Below are 15,659 nucleotides of genomic sequence, written 5' to 3'. Positions count from 1 at the left end.
CAAGCTAACTTCAGCCACTCCTTGAATCAGTGACCTCCTGCCCTCTTACCTAGTCCTTCCCTTGTGTTAACTCTTGAAATGATTCTAAGACCAGCCCATTGTAGAAGCGTTGCCATTCTTCATAAAGGGATTTTAAACATCACATATAGAGCCAGTCAGCCACCGTAAATCCTTTATCGAATAAGAACAACAAAGAAACCAAAAAAAATACTGTTTACAAATGCTCTTAGTTCATTTCTAAATGGTTATTTCATTCGTGATGTTTTGAAAGTGGCTGAGAGTCAGGAAGCATCCTGATTTATAAATAGTCTTGTGTTTCAGTGTGTGGTGGATGGGGGTTGTGATTCTTACTCCTTTGTTTTGTCTTAGAGAAGTTACACGTATCCATTCTGCTGGCGGGGTGTGATCTCGCATAAATTTCAGACGAGTTCTTCATCCCCGCCCCCACGTGCCTGTCTTCTAAAATCGCGGCATCTCAGAGTTGGGAAGGGGCGCCAGGGACCATTTGCTTCATTTTCTTCCTCCCTGGTGATACTCCTGGCAGGTGCTGATCTTTTCTCTCTCTCTGGGGCTAACCGGCCATCTCTCTGCCTCGGGAGGCCACCTCCTCCGTGTTTGACCAGGGTTAACAGCTGGAAGTTCCTTCCCTCAGTGAGGCGCATCTGCCTTCCTGCAGCTTTCACTCCCGGGGTTGGGGTTTGTCCTCCGCGGCCTCATAAGAGAAGATGACTTGGTTTCTGCCAACCCACCCACTTCCTGCAGAAAGAATCTGCTCGTAGAAATGTGTTTAACCCGTTTTTCTTTTTTTTTTTAGTCTTCCAGTGATGTTTGTTTATTAACTATCCTGGCTACTTAAAAACAATATTTTTGAGTTGTTAATACGTGTAAATGGTTTTAATTAAAAGCATAAAAAAGGCCATACAGTGATATATGTGTGTGCTTGTCTTCCTCTCTCATACCTGTCCCTAACCAACTAATTTCTGTCCTCAGCATCAGCCAGTGGTACCAGTTTCTGATGTCCTTGCAAAGTTTACTTTATGACACGCAAACACCTAATCCGTGTGTATCCACGTACACACGTGTCCGTCCATCTTTTTATGTAAAGGATGGCGTTAACCCCACATCTCCACCTAGCTGTTTCATGTGACAGTACATCTTGGATTTTCAAATCTGTCCGTAGAGAACATCCTCATTCTTATGGTTGCTTAGTGTTCTATTATATAGATTTTGTCCTATTTACTTAAAAAATCAAAGCAAAACGACCACCTCCCTCCCTCTTGGGAGTCATGCCTCTTGGGTTTGCACATAATGCTGGTCCAGAGCACAGTGTGACGATGTTCCCTGCTCTGGACTGGGAATAATTATACTGTCACAGAGTTGAGTCATATTGCACCAAAGATGAAATAAAACCCCAAGAATTCCACCCCCCCTTCCGCTTTTGATGCTCTCCCATTCTGTTTCTTCCGTCCCTCGGCATTGACTCAGGCAGCTAAGCACACACAGCGCTCACCACTATAAAACTCCATCCTATGAGATTTGGCCCATCACCCATTCTGATGAAATCTTGTTGGATTCTGATCCAGTTATCTGACATTTTATCTGGTTGTATGTATCAACTACAAATTGGTTTAGCCTGCCATCAATAACCCCCTCCAGATTTTCCTGGCTCACAATGTGGCCCAGGATGGAGCTAATCATGGAGCTCCATGACATGAGCCCTGTGACAGAACCCCCGGAGGACCCCTGGAGTTTTCTAATGATTAGGCTTTGGATAAGAGTGAGCAGCTGGGTGCAGCTAAGCCCCACCTCACTTTAGCATCACTTCACCTTCACATCATCATCTTGTCTAGAAGAATACAGTGTGTTTTGGTTGTAAGCTGGCCAGGGTCCACGTCCTGCAACATGCCCTTGAACTTTTCACCTTCTCAGAAAAGGGAATAAGTGTGCATGTCTTTTATTCTTAGCAAACCTTTGCTGGAGATTTTGCTTTTCTAAATGTTCATAACACATTTAGTGATTCACTCTAGAACATTGCTTTGGATGAATATCATTTATTCATTCCCCCTGAAACATGGGGTGCCCAGCTCTTTGCTAGATTCTAGGAGAACAGTCCTGAGCAAGGGGAGTGGTTGCCTTGTGTCTCTCTGGCGTTGGGCGGCTGCCCATGGACCATTCTTGTCAGTTCCCGAGATATGTCTAGCCTCTGCCCTCCGAGAGCTTCGTCTTTGGCCATGATAGCTAATTTAAAAAGCCAGTGACCAAAAAGGGTGAGAGGAGAAATACAGGGTCCTATGGGAGCTTATTGCAGGAGAACTTAACGAATCTAGGAGCCCTGGATAGACATTTTCAGAAAACATGATACTTAAACTGACACCTAAAGACAAGTAAGGAAGAGATCTAAGCAAAAACAGCCAACTGGTGGTGCTGGTGGAGGGATGAACTGCCATAAGCCCCGTCCGTATAATTTACAACGGGATTCGTAACTTCTTTCAACGCTGGGACCTTTGCCCATCTCTTGATATTTGTCTGTAATTTCTCTGAGATGACTGGCAATTTCTCTCAGCCATGGGGAATTCACCTGGGGAATGTCTTCTTGGGGACCCTTGGGAGTCCCTGCCTCCTGAAACTCAGACCTCTTACAGTTCCTTCTGGCCAAACTACACACTCCCCCCAGAAACCTAGATTTCACTTTATTGCGAGAGGTCAGAGTTATGACTGCCATGAAAAATACAGAATTTTAGGACCCTGGCGGACCAGTGGTTAGGACTCCGCACTCTTACTGCCGAGGGCCTGGGTTCGATCCCTGGTTGGGGAACTAAAATCCTGCAAGTGGCATGGCCAAAAAAAAAAAATATATATATATGTAATTTTAGATTTGGAGCTATGATTTTTGGCTTTCAACAAAGTGCAGCTGTTTATTATCAGTTTTAGAACTAGAAACACAAGATAATTCTTGTCTTAGCCATCTCAAAGGAATTTAAAAATGTTTCCTGTCTTATGATTAGGTTTGGAACAAAAAGACCATTGATAAATGGATTCTTTGAAGACCTTTTACATGGAGTTTTACCAACTCTTACTGTACGAAGAGAATTTTGAATTAGTGGAGGAGAGTGACGATGTCCTGGAAGCTGGGACTCTTGCCAGCACAGCCGTCTCGTGGACATCGTTCACTGGTACCCTCCCCGCCCCTCCCCATTGTCACTGAATTGCTATGGATTCTTGGCATTTGAGGATTTAACATTTCTAATTGAGAGCCAGTCTAAAAACCTATCCATACGTGGAAGAATCTGCATTCTTGCCGAGGTGTATGTTTGAGTCATGTTAGGTGTGAGGCCTGTGGAAATGCAGGCGCCACTTAGCCTGTGACTGACCTTGGCCATCACCCATTGCTAACTCCTCAGCCTACCGCTGACCCCTAAGCCCACCTGCTCCTCCATCGCTTTTTCAGGGATGTATTTCCAGGTGAAAGGATATAGACTAGTGATAACCGCAAAGGACTCGTAGTGACCGCTGGGAATGCCATGGTTCTGTTCTATTTGAGTCAGAAACAGAGGCATCCAGGGCTGTCACCAAAAGAAAGAAATGTAATGCCAGCACTTTTCAGGCGAAACAGTCAACACAGTATTTGGTCGGAGGGGTGGAAAGGAGAGTATGAGACAGACCTGCGTGGTTCGGGGCAAGCCATGCAGAGCTGGCATTAGAAGTGACGGAAATTGTATGGATGCTCGAATGTGATTCTCGTGGAATTTGTCTTCTGTGACAGCCGTGCTTTTCTGGAGCAGGTGGACATGGTCGCAGCCAGTCTGCCCAGATAGAGCTGTTCCATCCCATGCGCTTGCGGTCTCCTCCTGCGGGTCATCCTGTGGGCCTGGTCTGGCTTCCCTCTGGGTAGTTTTCTAGGTCATCGGCCACCCCCGCTCCTTCAGCTGTTTTCAGTTCCACCAGCCCTTTGCCTCTATTGTCCAGGAGATCCATAGTTCTCTTAAAGGGACCAAGAATCCCTGTTGGAATTTTACCTCTTTTCTTTCCTCCTGAATGCTTTTTCTGTGAATATTTTGCAGGACTTAGCAACCTTGTTAGGATACTGGCCTCATCAGTGAAAACTCCCAGATCTTTATCACACTCGCTATGAAGTCACCATCTCTGCAATTCTCCTATGTATAGAACGATTTTGTAAATGTCTAGACGCAGGGAGACCATGCTGTACTGCATAGTATTTGCTTTATTAGTCTTCTCAGCTCTTAATCTATAGGTACATAATTTGCATATGCTGGTCTTTAATCTTTGAGAAGAAATCTTGATCCTAGAACATGTGATTACCATAACGCCTGTCTCATTTCCAGATCACTGTGTTCCATAGTTTAACTCCTCTGCACTGTTCTAAGTTATAATTGGGGTCCTTTCCTTCCTCCTGCCCTTCTTTCCAATCTTCCCTCTCACGAGACATAATTCAAAACCTGCTACCTTCCTGCATTGAGTTGGTGCCCTTAGAGCAGCACCGTCCAGTAGAACTTTCTGTGATTATGGAAATGTTCTCTGTGTTGTCCAGTGTAGTAGCCATTAGGCATATGAGGCTGTCGAACACTTAAAAGTGTGACTGATGTTACCAAGGAACTGAATTTTAATTGATTTTAATTAAATTTAAATAGCTTCTTGTAGGCAGTGGCTACCATATTGGACCATGTAACCGTGGGGTTTAGTTGAGAAAATAAGACTTACCTAACAACAACAAAAAAAAGAACGACAGTGATTTATGACTTAAGTACCAGAATAAATGGCCAGTCTGAAGGCAGGCTCAGAGGCAGGGCCTCCCACACTGGGGGTCCACTTCTGACCTCTGGACTGAGCTCTGGTTTCTGACCTCTGACAGCCTCTTGGAGATCTCTACCTGCACGCTGGGAAGATAACCCCAGATCGAGAAACCCAAGTCCTTTTATTTGTCTGAGCCTCAGACCCGCTCTTCTTCCTTTGTTTTCTGTCATCTGACTGCATCTTCCCCCACTAGCACCGAAACTGGAAACCTGACTTGATGCCGTCTCCTTGTCTTGCAAAGCCAGTCTGTCACCAATCCGTGCTGCTCCCCCAGCAATAGCTTTGGAACCAGTCCCGTATCCTCCATCCAGGGCCACTGTGCTGCTCACCTGTCAGACAGTGTAGCAGCCCATGTCATTGCTTTCCCTGTCCTTCTCTCTGGACCCACCTCCCTTCATTCTGTCCTCTGCTTGTCACCTGGCGAACCTGTCCCTCACCTTCTAACCGTGTTTGCCTTGCACAGCACAGAGGATGAAACCAGGCCGGGACAACTCTTCCCTTCCCCCATAGCCCTGCTCACTAACCTTCTTTCCGTCTGGAGGTGCCCTCATGCTTCTCTCATTGTCTGAAAGGATGCTTTTCCCTTCTCCTCATTCTTACTCATCTGGGGCTTTACTCAGCCTTCTAGTCTACTTCCCTCTCCCCACCCGTCACATGAACAGTAACTTCTTTCTCCTCTGAGTTCCTGCAGAATACCATCCACTGCTTTTATTAAACTTACCGTGTCATCTTGTAATTACATGTGTATGTTGTTCTCCTGATACATAGACAGTGAATTTCTGTGGGTGTGAACTGTCTTATTGATTCCTTATTCCTTGTACTTTTTTCACGACAGAGTAAGCACTTTTGGTTGAACAACCATGTGGACCTGAGCAGACCATGGGGTGTGAATAGGTGCTGTCTGGGCAGGTGCAGAGGGGAGGGCAGTTAGGTTCCCATGAAGAGCACAGGTAGGTTGGGGATAGAGCAGGTTGTGGTGACCCTTCAGGGAGGAGTTTTAATTGGGTCCATTTGCCCATGGGGAGGTCCCACTGGAGCAAGGAGAACAGACATTTTAGAAAGATTGCGCTGGTGAGGTGGCAGGTGAATTAGGACGAGAGAAGCTGCCACACATCAACAGCAAGGACATAGAGCAGGGCACATAACAGGCACCCAGTAACTATTAGAAGAAGGAACAGTTGAGGCTATGTTAGTTGGTTGACGGACCATCCCGCTGTTAGTGATAACTCAAATTGAGGCTGCCGAATGAAGAAAACGGGATGAATTTAAATGAGTGTTGTTTTTTTGTGGTACGCGGGCCTCTCACTGTTGTGGCCTCTCCCGTTGTGGAGCACAGGCTCTGGACGCGCAGGCTCAGCGGCCATGGCTCACGGGCCCAGCCGCTCCGCGGCATGTGGGATTTTCCCAGACCGGGGCACGAACCCGTGTCCCCTGCCTCAGCAGGCAGACTCTCGACCACTGCGCCACCAGGGAAGCCCTGAGTGTTGGTTTTTAAAGACAAATGTAAGTTTCACAGCGACACTCATGTTATCACCATTCTTTCTGGAATTTTTGTTTTTAATGTCATACTTATGATCATATATCTGAAATTTTCTGGAGTTGTCCCAGTTTCAGATTTTGACTGTACTAACAGGGCATGGGGGTTCCATACTACTTAAAATAATATAGCTGATGAGCTTATATTGAGCAAGTCAACCAAATTCTGTTAATCCTGCCTTAAAAATGTCACTGCTTGTTACGTGATAGAAAATACAGGCAATGGTCTTTCTTCTCACTGGTGTTTTTTTCCTTGTATTGAAACATTGTCCTAATGCACAGGAAAATCTCAATTTAGCAAAGAGAGAAATCAGGCTCCCATTAATTATTGCATGGGATTCTCCACGTGCGTTAGTTCTTTATTGCCGTGTAACAGATTATCCCTAAACTCAGCAGCTTAAAACAAGCGTGTGTTATCTCACAGTTTCTGTGCGTCAAGAGATCAAAAATGACTTAGCTGGGTGGCTCTGATTCATGCCTTGGTGGCACATAGCATGCAAAGATCTGTCATGAGGTTGAAGTATGATGTCAGCCGGGAATGCTGTCATCAGAAGGCTTAATTGAGGCTGGAGGACCCACTTCCAAGACGGTTCACTCACATGGCTGTTGGCAGGAGGCCTCAGTTCCTCGCTACATGGACCTTTCTTCTCATCGGGCTGCCTGAGCGTCCTCACAACATGGCAGCATCTGGTCCCCGCCAGAGTGAGTGATCTGAGAGGGGGAGTGAGACACAACGCTTTGCTTTTTATGACCCAGTCTTCAAAGTTACACACCGTCACTTCCTCCACAGTCTGTTAGAAGTCACCAAATCCACCCCCAGCAAGGGAGAGAAATTAAGCCCTGCCTCTTGAAGAACGGAATTTCAAGAATTCATGGACCTACTTTAAAGCCGCACAACATCATTTCGGAAAGTCCGTCACCTTGTGCATTAAAATTGACTCTGCTCTGGAGGGTCATCCTTTCCCTTCTTCCCGTTCGTTAGCGTTTCCATTTGACACGAAGAATGGTTGTCATCTAGTAGAGGTTAAGAAATTTAGTTTGCACAGAATCCTATGTTTCTGTAGCTTTTTCCGGAACTGATATCCTTGGGACTTCCACTAGTTTCAGATGTTGTGTGTTGGGCTGACAGTGGTAACAGCTACTGTGGACGGTCCTGTAGGTACGGGCTGTTTGCTGTCATTGGTGTTATCTGAGCTTGAGCTGGATGTGTAGCCTTGGTGTTGGGCTGCTCTCATTTTCCATCCTCTATCTTTGTTCTCCCCACACGTATCTCACACCTCTGTTTCACCCCGTATTATAGGCATATTTCAGGTGTGTGTGTACTAACCTCTGTAGCTGACTGTAAGGCCCCGAGGGGCAGAGAAGAATGCATCTTGTTCAGTTTTGAGCTCCTCCTTTCTGCTAGCAAAAATTCCTTGAACATAAATCACTCAACACATTTTTTTTGGTTGAATGTGTCATTAGGTCAAAGTGGAGAACACACAGAGAGAGGGAGAGAGAGAGAGAGAGAGAGAGAGAGAGAAAAGTTACCAGCAGTGTAAGGTTGGGAAACCCCTCAAGAGAGTGAAGAGGGGAAAAGGTTTAGGGGGCAGGAATTGGGGTAGAAAAGGCAGAAAGAAGATAAAGAGGACAGGATATAACAAGAGTTGGAGATGACAGGAATGTGGGATGATTTGGGGAAGATGGGTCGATGTAGGAAACTTTAAAAAATGTATGGCCCAGGATCTTGTCTCCTAGTTAGGGCGAGAGCCAGGTAGGAATGGGGAGATTAACAGTATCTCTTGGGTAGCAGGCACTATGTGGACACTTCCCATATGTTGTTTTATTTTTTAAAGCAACTAAAATTAGTTGACTTATATAGAACTTAGATATTTCAGTGGTACAAAAAAATATCAATTATCTCTCTTAATCTAGAGAGTGGTTACTGCAAGTGTCATGGGTAATAACTAGAACTATAAATATACTGTAGAATTGGGAAGGTAAAGACATAAATTAATTTAGGGGAGAATAATCAAGATGTAAGTCCCTGGATTAGGACTTCCTCATCCACAGGGACAGCTGGTGTGTGTGTGATACATGGGGTCACAGTGGATCCCTATGGAGTAACAACACTAGTTCCCAGCCCAGATATCAACTTTCTTTTTTTGGGGTGGGGGGAATCTGCCGTTGTTAAGAATAGGGAATCAAATATCAATATAAAAGTTATCTTCTCAAAAAAAAAAAAGTTAATCTTCTCAAGGCAGATTCACAGGAGACAGGGTAAATTCTAGTGCCTTGTGTTGAGTTGCACTTGAGATTTATTTTACCATAGGAACGATTTTGACAGATTATGTATTTAATATGTTTTGTGGGTGGGCATGGGAATCTGGTAACCACTTACACACAGTTTATGTGAGCAGGCTGCCGAGTTGCAAACAACTGACTTACAAAATGAGCCTTTGGAATACCACCCGGCTTACGGACTTCCTCTGTGCCACTCATTTATGGTTTGAGCACCGTATCTTGTTTAATGTCTTGATGAAGAATTAGAAAATTAAGTGGGAAAGAAAAACACCTGTCAAGTGCAGAGAATCCTCCCTGTTACACAATAACAATGCAGGGCAGTTGATGACTAGAATGGGAGGAGCCCCTCAAAGTCATGGGAAAGCCTGTGGCTATCTGGCCTCACCTCTTCTCTGCCTTGCTTTCTCTGCCTCATACAGTCCATTGCCAAACAATATTTTCACTGTCATAAGCCACCTTAGTTAAATATTTAATTCTACAGAGTCATAGCCAGGGACCAAAATGTCACACATAGATTTTAGGAAAGTAATAAAATGCTCCAGAGAGTACAGTTGCACGGCGTGGGGCCCGTTGCATCTGATAAATGAGTCACATACCTGGTCAGGTGTTTCCTCACAGTGACGATGGCTGCTTATCTGTGTGCAGCCTTGTTATTTGGAGGAAACAAAGATAAGAAGTTTTTGCTGTATGTCTGAAACCCACGTGTAAAAAACTATTTTTATAGAGTAGCCTTCTCTTTCCTGCTGTCCTGCGCCTAAATATTGGAGCAAAGCGAAATTTCCTGCAACAGCTGCTTGTAAATAGTAAGCGCTCAATAAAGGCCCTCTCTACCTTTTATCTCCCAGCCGTTGCCTCCATATTACATGCGAGGACCCTTTTCACATCCTCCAAATAGACAGCTCTATACCTTTGTGAGTTGGCTAAAATACAACATGTAGCTGTGTTTTCTTATGACAGAAAAGGTTTATTCATTTTAGAAATATGGAAGTCTGTTTGCCTAAGCCTGTGATTTTAAATTTTTCCTTCTTTTCTTATGTATTTCCTGAAGTTTCTACAAAAATGTAGTTTCCAAACAAAAATATTTAATGTTTCAAAAGGAAAATAATGCAAATATGCAGAAAGATGTTATCCATTATCCAGAGGTAATCACTATTATCATCATCCTTTCTAGGGCTTTTCCTGTACATATATGTAATTGATATTTATTTATTTTTATTTTTTTTACATCTTTATTAGAGTATAATTGCTTTACAGTGGTGTGTTAGTTTCTGCTCTATAACAAAGTGAATCAGTTATATATATACATATGTTCCCATATCTTCCCTCTTGCGTCTCCCTCCCTCCCACCCTCCCTATCCAACCCCTCCAGGTAGTCAAAAAGCACCGAGCAGATGTATTTTAAAATGAGACTGTATCGTATGCGAGGGCAGGCTAACTGCTAAAGCAACCTTCAGTTTTCAGTGGGAATAAACTGTACCAGTCTATTTCCGCTTCACTGTCTGGGAAGGGGCAGTAGGTGGTGGTGGACAGGGCAGGGTGAGGCAGGGGATGCTCTATTCCACTCCCCTCCTTTCATGGAGTTCCCCCTTCTTGGCCTTCAGGATTTTCTCCATTGAGCGGGGGGGACAGGGAAGAGAATGGAGGTGGGTGAGTGGGGGGACCTTGTCTGGAAAATGTGTCCATCATTTTTGTCCACATCTCATTGGCCAGAAGTTGGTCACATGACTGCAGTTTATGCTGGGAAACGTAATCTAGTTGCAGGTCTGAGTCAAAAAGGGAAACAGTCTGTTGAACCACGAGCTGCTCTCTAACTCAGTTGTGTAAACCGTTTTGAAACTTTCAAAAGAAACCAAATCGTTTATTTCGAACATGCTTTTGTGTGCAAAATCTGGTTCCCTCTCCATCTCTACCCTATGTGAAGCCCCACCGTCTCTTGCCAGATCTTCTTATAATTGGTCTTCCTGCTTCTGTTCTTGTTCCCCTGTAGTCGCTGACCCCCAACAACTGAAGGGGTCTTTTAAAAACTGAAGTCAAATTTTATCACTCGCCTGCTTGAAACTTTCCAAAGATGGTTGCATTAATGCCCACCCTCTAATGAGGCTGGCGCCTCGGCTCTCTGACCCCACCGGCCATGCTGCTCTCCCTCCCTCTGCTGGCCCTCTGGCCTCTCCTCTTGGACTTGCCCTCTGCAGGCGGTGGGACTTGCCAGCGTCCCTGAGTGAAACTCCCCCCACCCCATCACCCGTCAGCTTCAGTGTCACCTCTCCAACCACCAGTCCTAGATAGCCTCCCCTCTCGCTCTACTTAGTTACTTCTATTTAACTGTCATGTTGTTGTCAAGGCACTCAACCACCATCAGAAATCATCTGGCTTGTTTGTTTGTATATGCTTGTAATCCATCTTTCTGTTTTCTAGATTGTGGGTTCCTTGAGGCGGGAGGAACTCCATCTTGCTCCCATCTGTGCCCCCAGATAATGAGTCCTGCACGCGGTGGCTACTTAGTACATACTTGTGGGATGAATGAAGGTCTTGACAGATTCTCACGTTTTTTTTTTTTTTTCCCCAAGGACCTCTGCTTCATTTTTTAAAAAATTTTTATTATTTTTTTATACAAGTTCTTATTAGTCACCAATTTTATACACATCAGTGTATACATGTCAGTCCCAATCGCCCAATTCAGCATACCACCCCCCCACCCCCACGCGGTTTTCCCCCCTTGGTGTCCTTACGTTTGTTCTCTACATCTGTGTCTCAACTTCTGCCCTGCAAACAGGTTCATCTGTACCATTTTTCTAGGTTCCACATACATGCGTTAATATACGATATTTGTTTTTCTCTTTCTGACTTACTTCACTCTGTATGGCAGTCTCTAGATCCATCCACATCTCAACAAATGACTCAATTTTGTTCCGTTTTATGGCTGAGTAATATTCCGCTGTATATATGTATCACATCTTCTTTATCCATTCATCTGTCAATGGACACTTAGGTTGCTTCCATGTGCTGGCTATTGTAAATAGAGCTGCAATGAACATTGGGGTGCATGTGTCTTTTTGAATTATGGTTTTCTGTGGGTTTATACCCAGTAGTGGGATTGCTGGATCATATGGTAATTCTAGTTTTAGTTTTTTAAAGAACCTCCATACTGTTCTCCATAGTGGCTGTATCAATTTACATTCCCACCAACAGTGCAGGAGGGTTCCCTTTTCTCCACATCCTCTCCAGCATTTGTTGTTTGTAGATTTTCTAATGATGCTCATTCTAACTGGTGTGAGGTGATACCTCATTGTAGTTTTGATTTGCATTTCTCTAATAATTAGTGATGTTGAGTATCTCTTCATGTGCTTCTTGGCCATCTGTATGTCTTCTTTGGAGAAATGTCTGTTTAGGTCTTCTGCCCATTTTTGGATTGCGTTGTTTGTTTCTTTAATATTGAGCTGCATGAGCTGTTTATATATTTTGGAGATTAATCCTTTGTCCGTTGACTCATTTGCAAATATTTTCTCCCATTCTGAGGGTTGTCTTTTCGTCTTGTTTATGGTTTCTCACGTATTTTTAATGACAGTGTTATAGCCCATTGCATGGAATTGCTGTGAATATTTAACTGTCTACTTTTGTGGCTTTTTATTTATTTTTTAAATTTATTTATTTGGCTGCATTGGGTCTTCGTTGCTGAGCACAGGCTTTCTCTAGTTGCGGCGAGCGGGGGCTACTCTTCCTTGCAGTGTGCGGGCTTCTCACTGCGGTGGCTTCTCTTGTTGCGGAGCATGGGCTCTAGGCATGTGGGCTTCAGTAGCTGTGGCTCACGGGCTCTAGAGCACAGGCTCAGTAGTTGTGGTGCATGGGCTCAGTTGCTCCGTGGCATGTGGGATCTTCCTGGCCCAGGGCTTGAACCCATGTACCCTGCATTGGCAGGCAGATTCTTAACCACTGCACCACCAGGGAAGCCCCTACATTTTTAAATTAAAAAAATGTTTTGATGACTCCGTTTAGCTAGTTTTGGGGGATTTTTATGGATTTTTTATTTTCTTAGGATTGATTCCTAGGTGAGAATTTGTTTACTGAATGGGTGTATGTACAAAATATTAAGGTGTTTAGACCCTCCTGGTTTGTTTCCCCATGTAGTTGAGGGGTCTGGTATAGCACACTCTCAATAATACTGGAAGGTGGGCTAGGGGGGGGTAGGGGGTGGGAGTTTTGTCTGTCTTCATTGCTGTATCCCTAGATCTTAGAACAGATGTTCATGTTTACTAAACGAATAAATCAGTTTCCATAAAAAATTCTAGGTATCCCTTCATTTAAATTTATTTTTATTCATTTATTTGTATAAATGTTCCCTGACTTTTAAAATGTATGCTTTTGCAGAGTAGGTCTGTCCAATGTAAGAACACGCACCCAGCGTTAAACCTAAGGGAACTGGGTGTTAGCTGGGCTCACCCTATTCCTTAGAATCCAGACAAGGTCCCTCTGAGCCCCCTCTGGAGTTGGTGGAAAGTCCAGGATTCTGCCCAGGATTTCCGAGAATCCCAAGGGCTGTGAGACAAAGAGACCATTTCTAACCAGAATTCTTGTCTTCTTCTCCGTGACTTGTGATTGACTGTAGTTTGGTGTTCATCACACCGTCCCTTCTTTATTGCTCCCACATCAGTCACAAGCGCAAGACTAGGTGTGTTGCTCTGAGTTGGTCATTGGAAGAGTTACTGCTTTGTAGACCCTCCATCCTCCTCCGCAAAGGTCCTTTCACCCTTCTGTCGCCAGATCACACATCTGCTTCAGCCAGCATCAAGGACGGGCCTGGAGATGTAGCGCTTTCCTTTAACAGTATCCACCCTCCGGGGGTTGCAGCCGTTGTCCCCCTTCTGCACGGTGGTGTCTGGGAGAATTGCTGATTTCCAATGTTTGTCATTGGTGAGCGGGGCAGAGAGTTGGGATGGGGGAGGCAGGGAGACAATAAAAAGTAAGTTCCCCTCCAGCTGTTCCTTTTCCTCATTTCTTCTTCTGAATGATTCCTTATTCCCCCAAGTAAAGTCTTAACCTCTTCGCCTTGCACATGAGGATTTCATTTTAACCCATGGTTCTCAATTGGTATGCTACGGGCACTAGTGGGTCATAAGCTCTTCCCAGGTGTGCTAGGAACTGTCCACAGGTGTGTTGCCGAATTTTGATCCACGTGTAAAGATGCTTCAACTGTGGCATTCCTTGAGCTGAGTAGGCCATAGGAGCTGTCACATGATGGCTGTGGGGTGCAGCCTGCTATGAGAAACAGAAAAGAGCCTTAGCCTAGATAAGGTGCCAAGAAAGAATCCCTGGTGACGGGTGGTGAGCTGAGTGTGTAAGAGCAAGGGGAAGGCACTCAGCACCTGCTTAAAGGACCAAGGGAAGAGCATGTAACCCTGGGAGCTTTGGTAAACCGTGTCGTAGGGTCCTGTTTTAGGTCCTGTTTAGTAGGGTCTCTGGCTTGGCTGAATCCTTTCATGAAGGTTGCCAAACATATTAAATCCTGCCAGACTTGAATGCGGGCCTCCTTTGAAAGGGAATTATAAACACACACGTGTTTGTGTCCCTTGTTGTGTTTGCATGTGGGCAGCCTTGTGTCAGGGGTGGATGGTTGGAAGGATGAAGGATCCTGGAAAGTAAAGGTTCTCAAACATGGGTTCCGATTGCCTGTATGTGTGCTTGATCTGGGCGGCTAATTGATAAGGTTCAGCACCCTTTTCACTCCATGTTTTATTTCACCCTGCCTTTATCTCCTTTGACAGGACGTAACCTACAAATCATTTAGGGTTTTTTCCCCTCACCTATGTCTTGCCTAAACACATTGGGTAGATGAATTTCCTAGTACTTCTCTCTTGCCCCTCAGCACTTGGGTCCCCAAGGGCTCCATCCCTAGCCGTTTTTTCTTCTCACTCGTCTTGGATAACTTCTCACAGATCTTGAACTCTACCTACCACCTGTCAGGTCTACACTGATAACTCCCAAGTCTCTGGCCCAGACTAGATCTCTCTCCCATTTATCCCATTTTTTTTCCCACCTGGTTGTTTCACAGGGCACCTTGAATTCAACTGGATCCTCTGTTTCAATTGATGTTAAGACTTGGCCCAAACTGGAAATCTGAGAGTTATCCTGGACTTCTGCCTGCCCTTCCCCCTAAGCCATCTCATCTCTCCTGAATGTCTTAGCCCTTAGACTAGACTTCTCCTGGCATGGTACCATCACAGGGTCCTGTGCTATCGTCTGCCCATCACTCTCTGTAGACTGTCAGCATATTCATGTCTATATTTCACGTCCAAGCTCAATGCCCATAGGAGCGGCTTAGAAAATATTGGAATGGATAAATAAGCAGGTGGATGGGATGAATGAATGAATGTTTTCTGAGATGTTTTGGGGTGATTTCCGTTTAGGGTGATGCTTTTTATTTCTTTTTACTGGAATGAGACATTTTTTTTGTTTGCCAGCACCAACATTTTGAAACCGTAATTTTGAGGAAATATTTTACCATGTGAAATTCCTCTCTCAGGCCACACACACAAATATATTAACTTCAAAGGAGGAATTATTTATGAAATTTATGGTATGTTATTGCACTTGGTCATTTATCTAGGTGGTTTCATGTGTGCGGTTGTGTTCTTGGTACAGCTGGGAAATATTTACTGTCTGTGGCAGGAATCGTTGATCTGCATGACCTAGTTTGAATTAAACTTGAGCTTAATTAACTTGGATGCTCTAAATGTCTAGGGTTGTAGGATTTCAGAGCTGGAATGTTGCTTTTTGAACTTCAGCGTAAGGAAGGATCGCCTATGCGTAAAGAGTAATCATTGACTTTGCATGTTGGCTGAGAGAACGATCGATTGAAAGTCCATTTTGTAAACTACTTTTTTTCCCTCTCCAACAGGGAGAGTCCCGTATCCTCAGAGTGAAGGTTGTTTCTGGAATTGATCTCGCCAAAAAGGACATCTTCGGAGCCAGGTATGTTTGCTTTGTTATCTGGTAGGCTTCTGAAGAGAGTTTAAGCAAGCGCTTTTCAAGTT

At 44.5% G+C, this 15,659-nt stretch overlaps 1 protein-coding gene across 3 annotated transcripts in view; it reads left to right on the top strand.

The window, feature by feature from the left end:
- Window positions 1–15,659, top strand: part of NEDD4L (NEDD4 like E3 ubiquitin protein ligase) — a 335,334-nt gene that overhangs the window by 88,685 nt on the left and 230,990 nt on the right. For all 3 annotated transcript variants that reach the window (XM_024754790.1, XM_024754788.1, XM_024754787.1), the window contains exon 2: window positions 15,524–15,597. In XM_024754790.1, the coding sequence (XP_024610558.1) occupies window positions 15,524–15,597 (74 nt within the window). The remainder of the gene's footprint in view (window positions 1–15,523; window positions 15,598–15,659) is intronic.

The sequence above is a fragment of the Neophocaena asiaeorientalis genome, unplaced genomic scaffold, assembly GCF_003031525.2.
Source record: "Neophocaena asiaeorientalis asiaeorientalis breed wild unplaced genomic scaffold, Neophocaena_asiaeorientalis_V1.1 scaffold124, whole genome shotgun sequence".
Taxonomy (NCBI): Eukaryota; Metazoa; Chordata; class Mammalia; order Artiodactyla; family Phocoenidae; genus Neophocaena; species Neophocaena asiaeorientalis.
The sequence above is the reverse complement of the archived record's forward strand: the minus strand, read 5'-3'. Positions and strand labels throughout refer to the sequence as shown.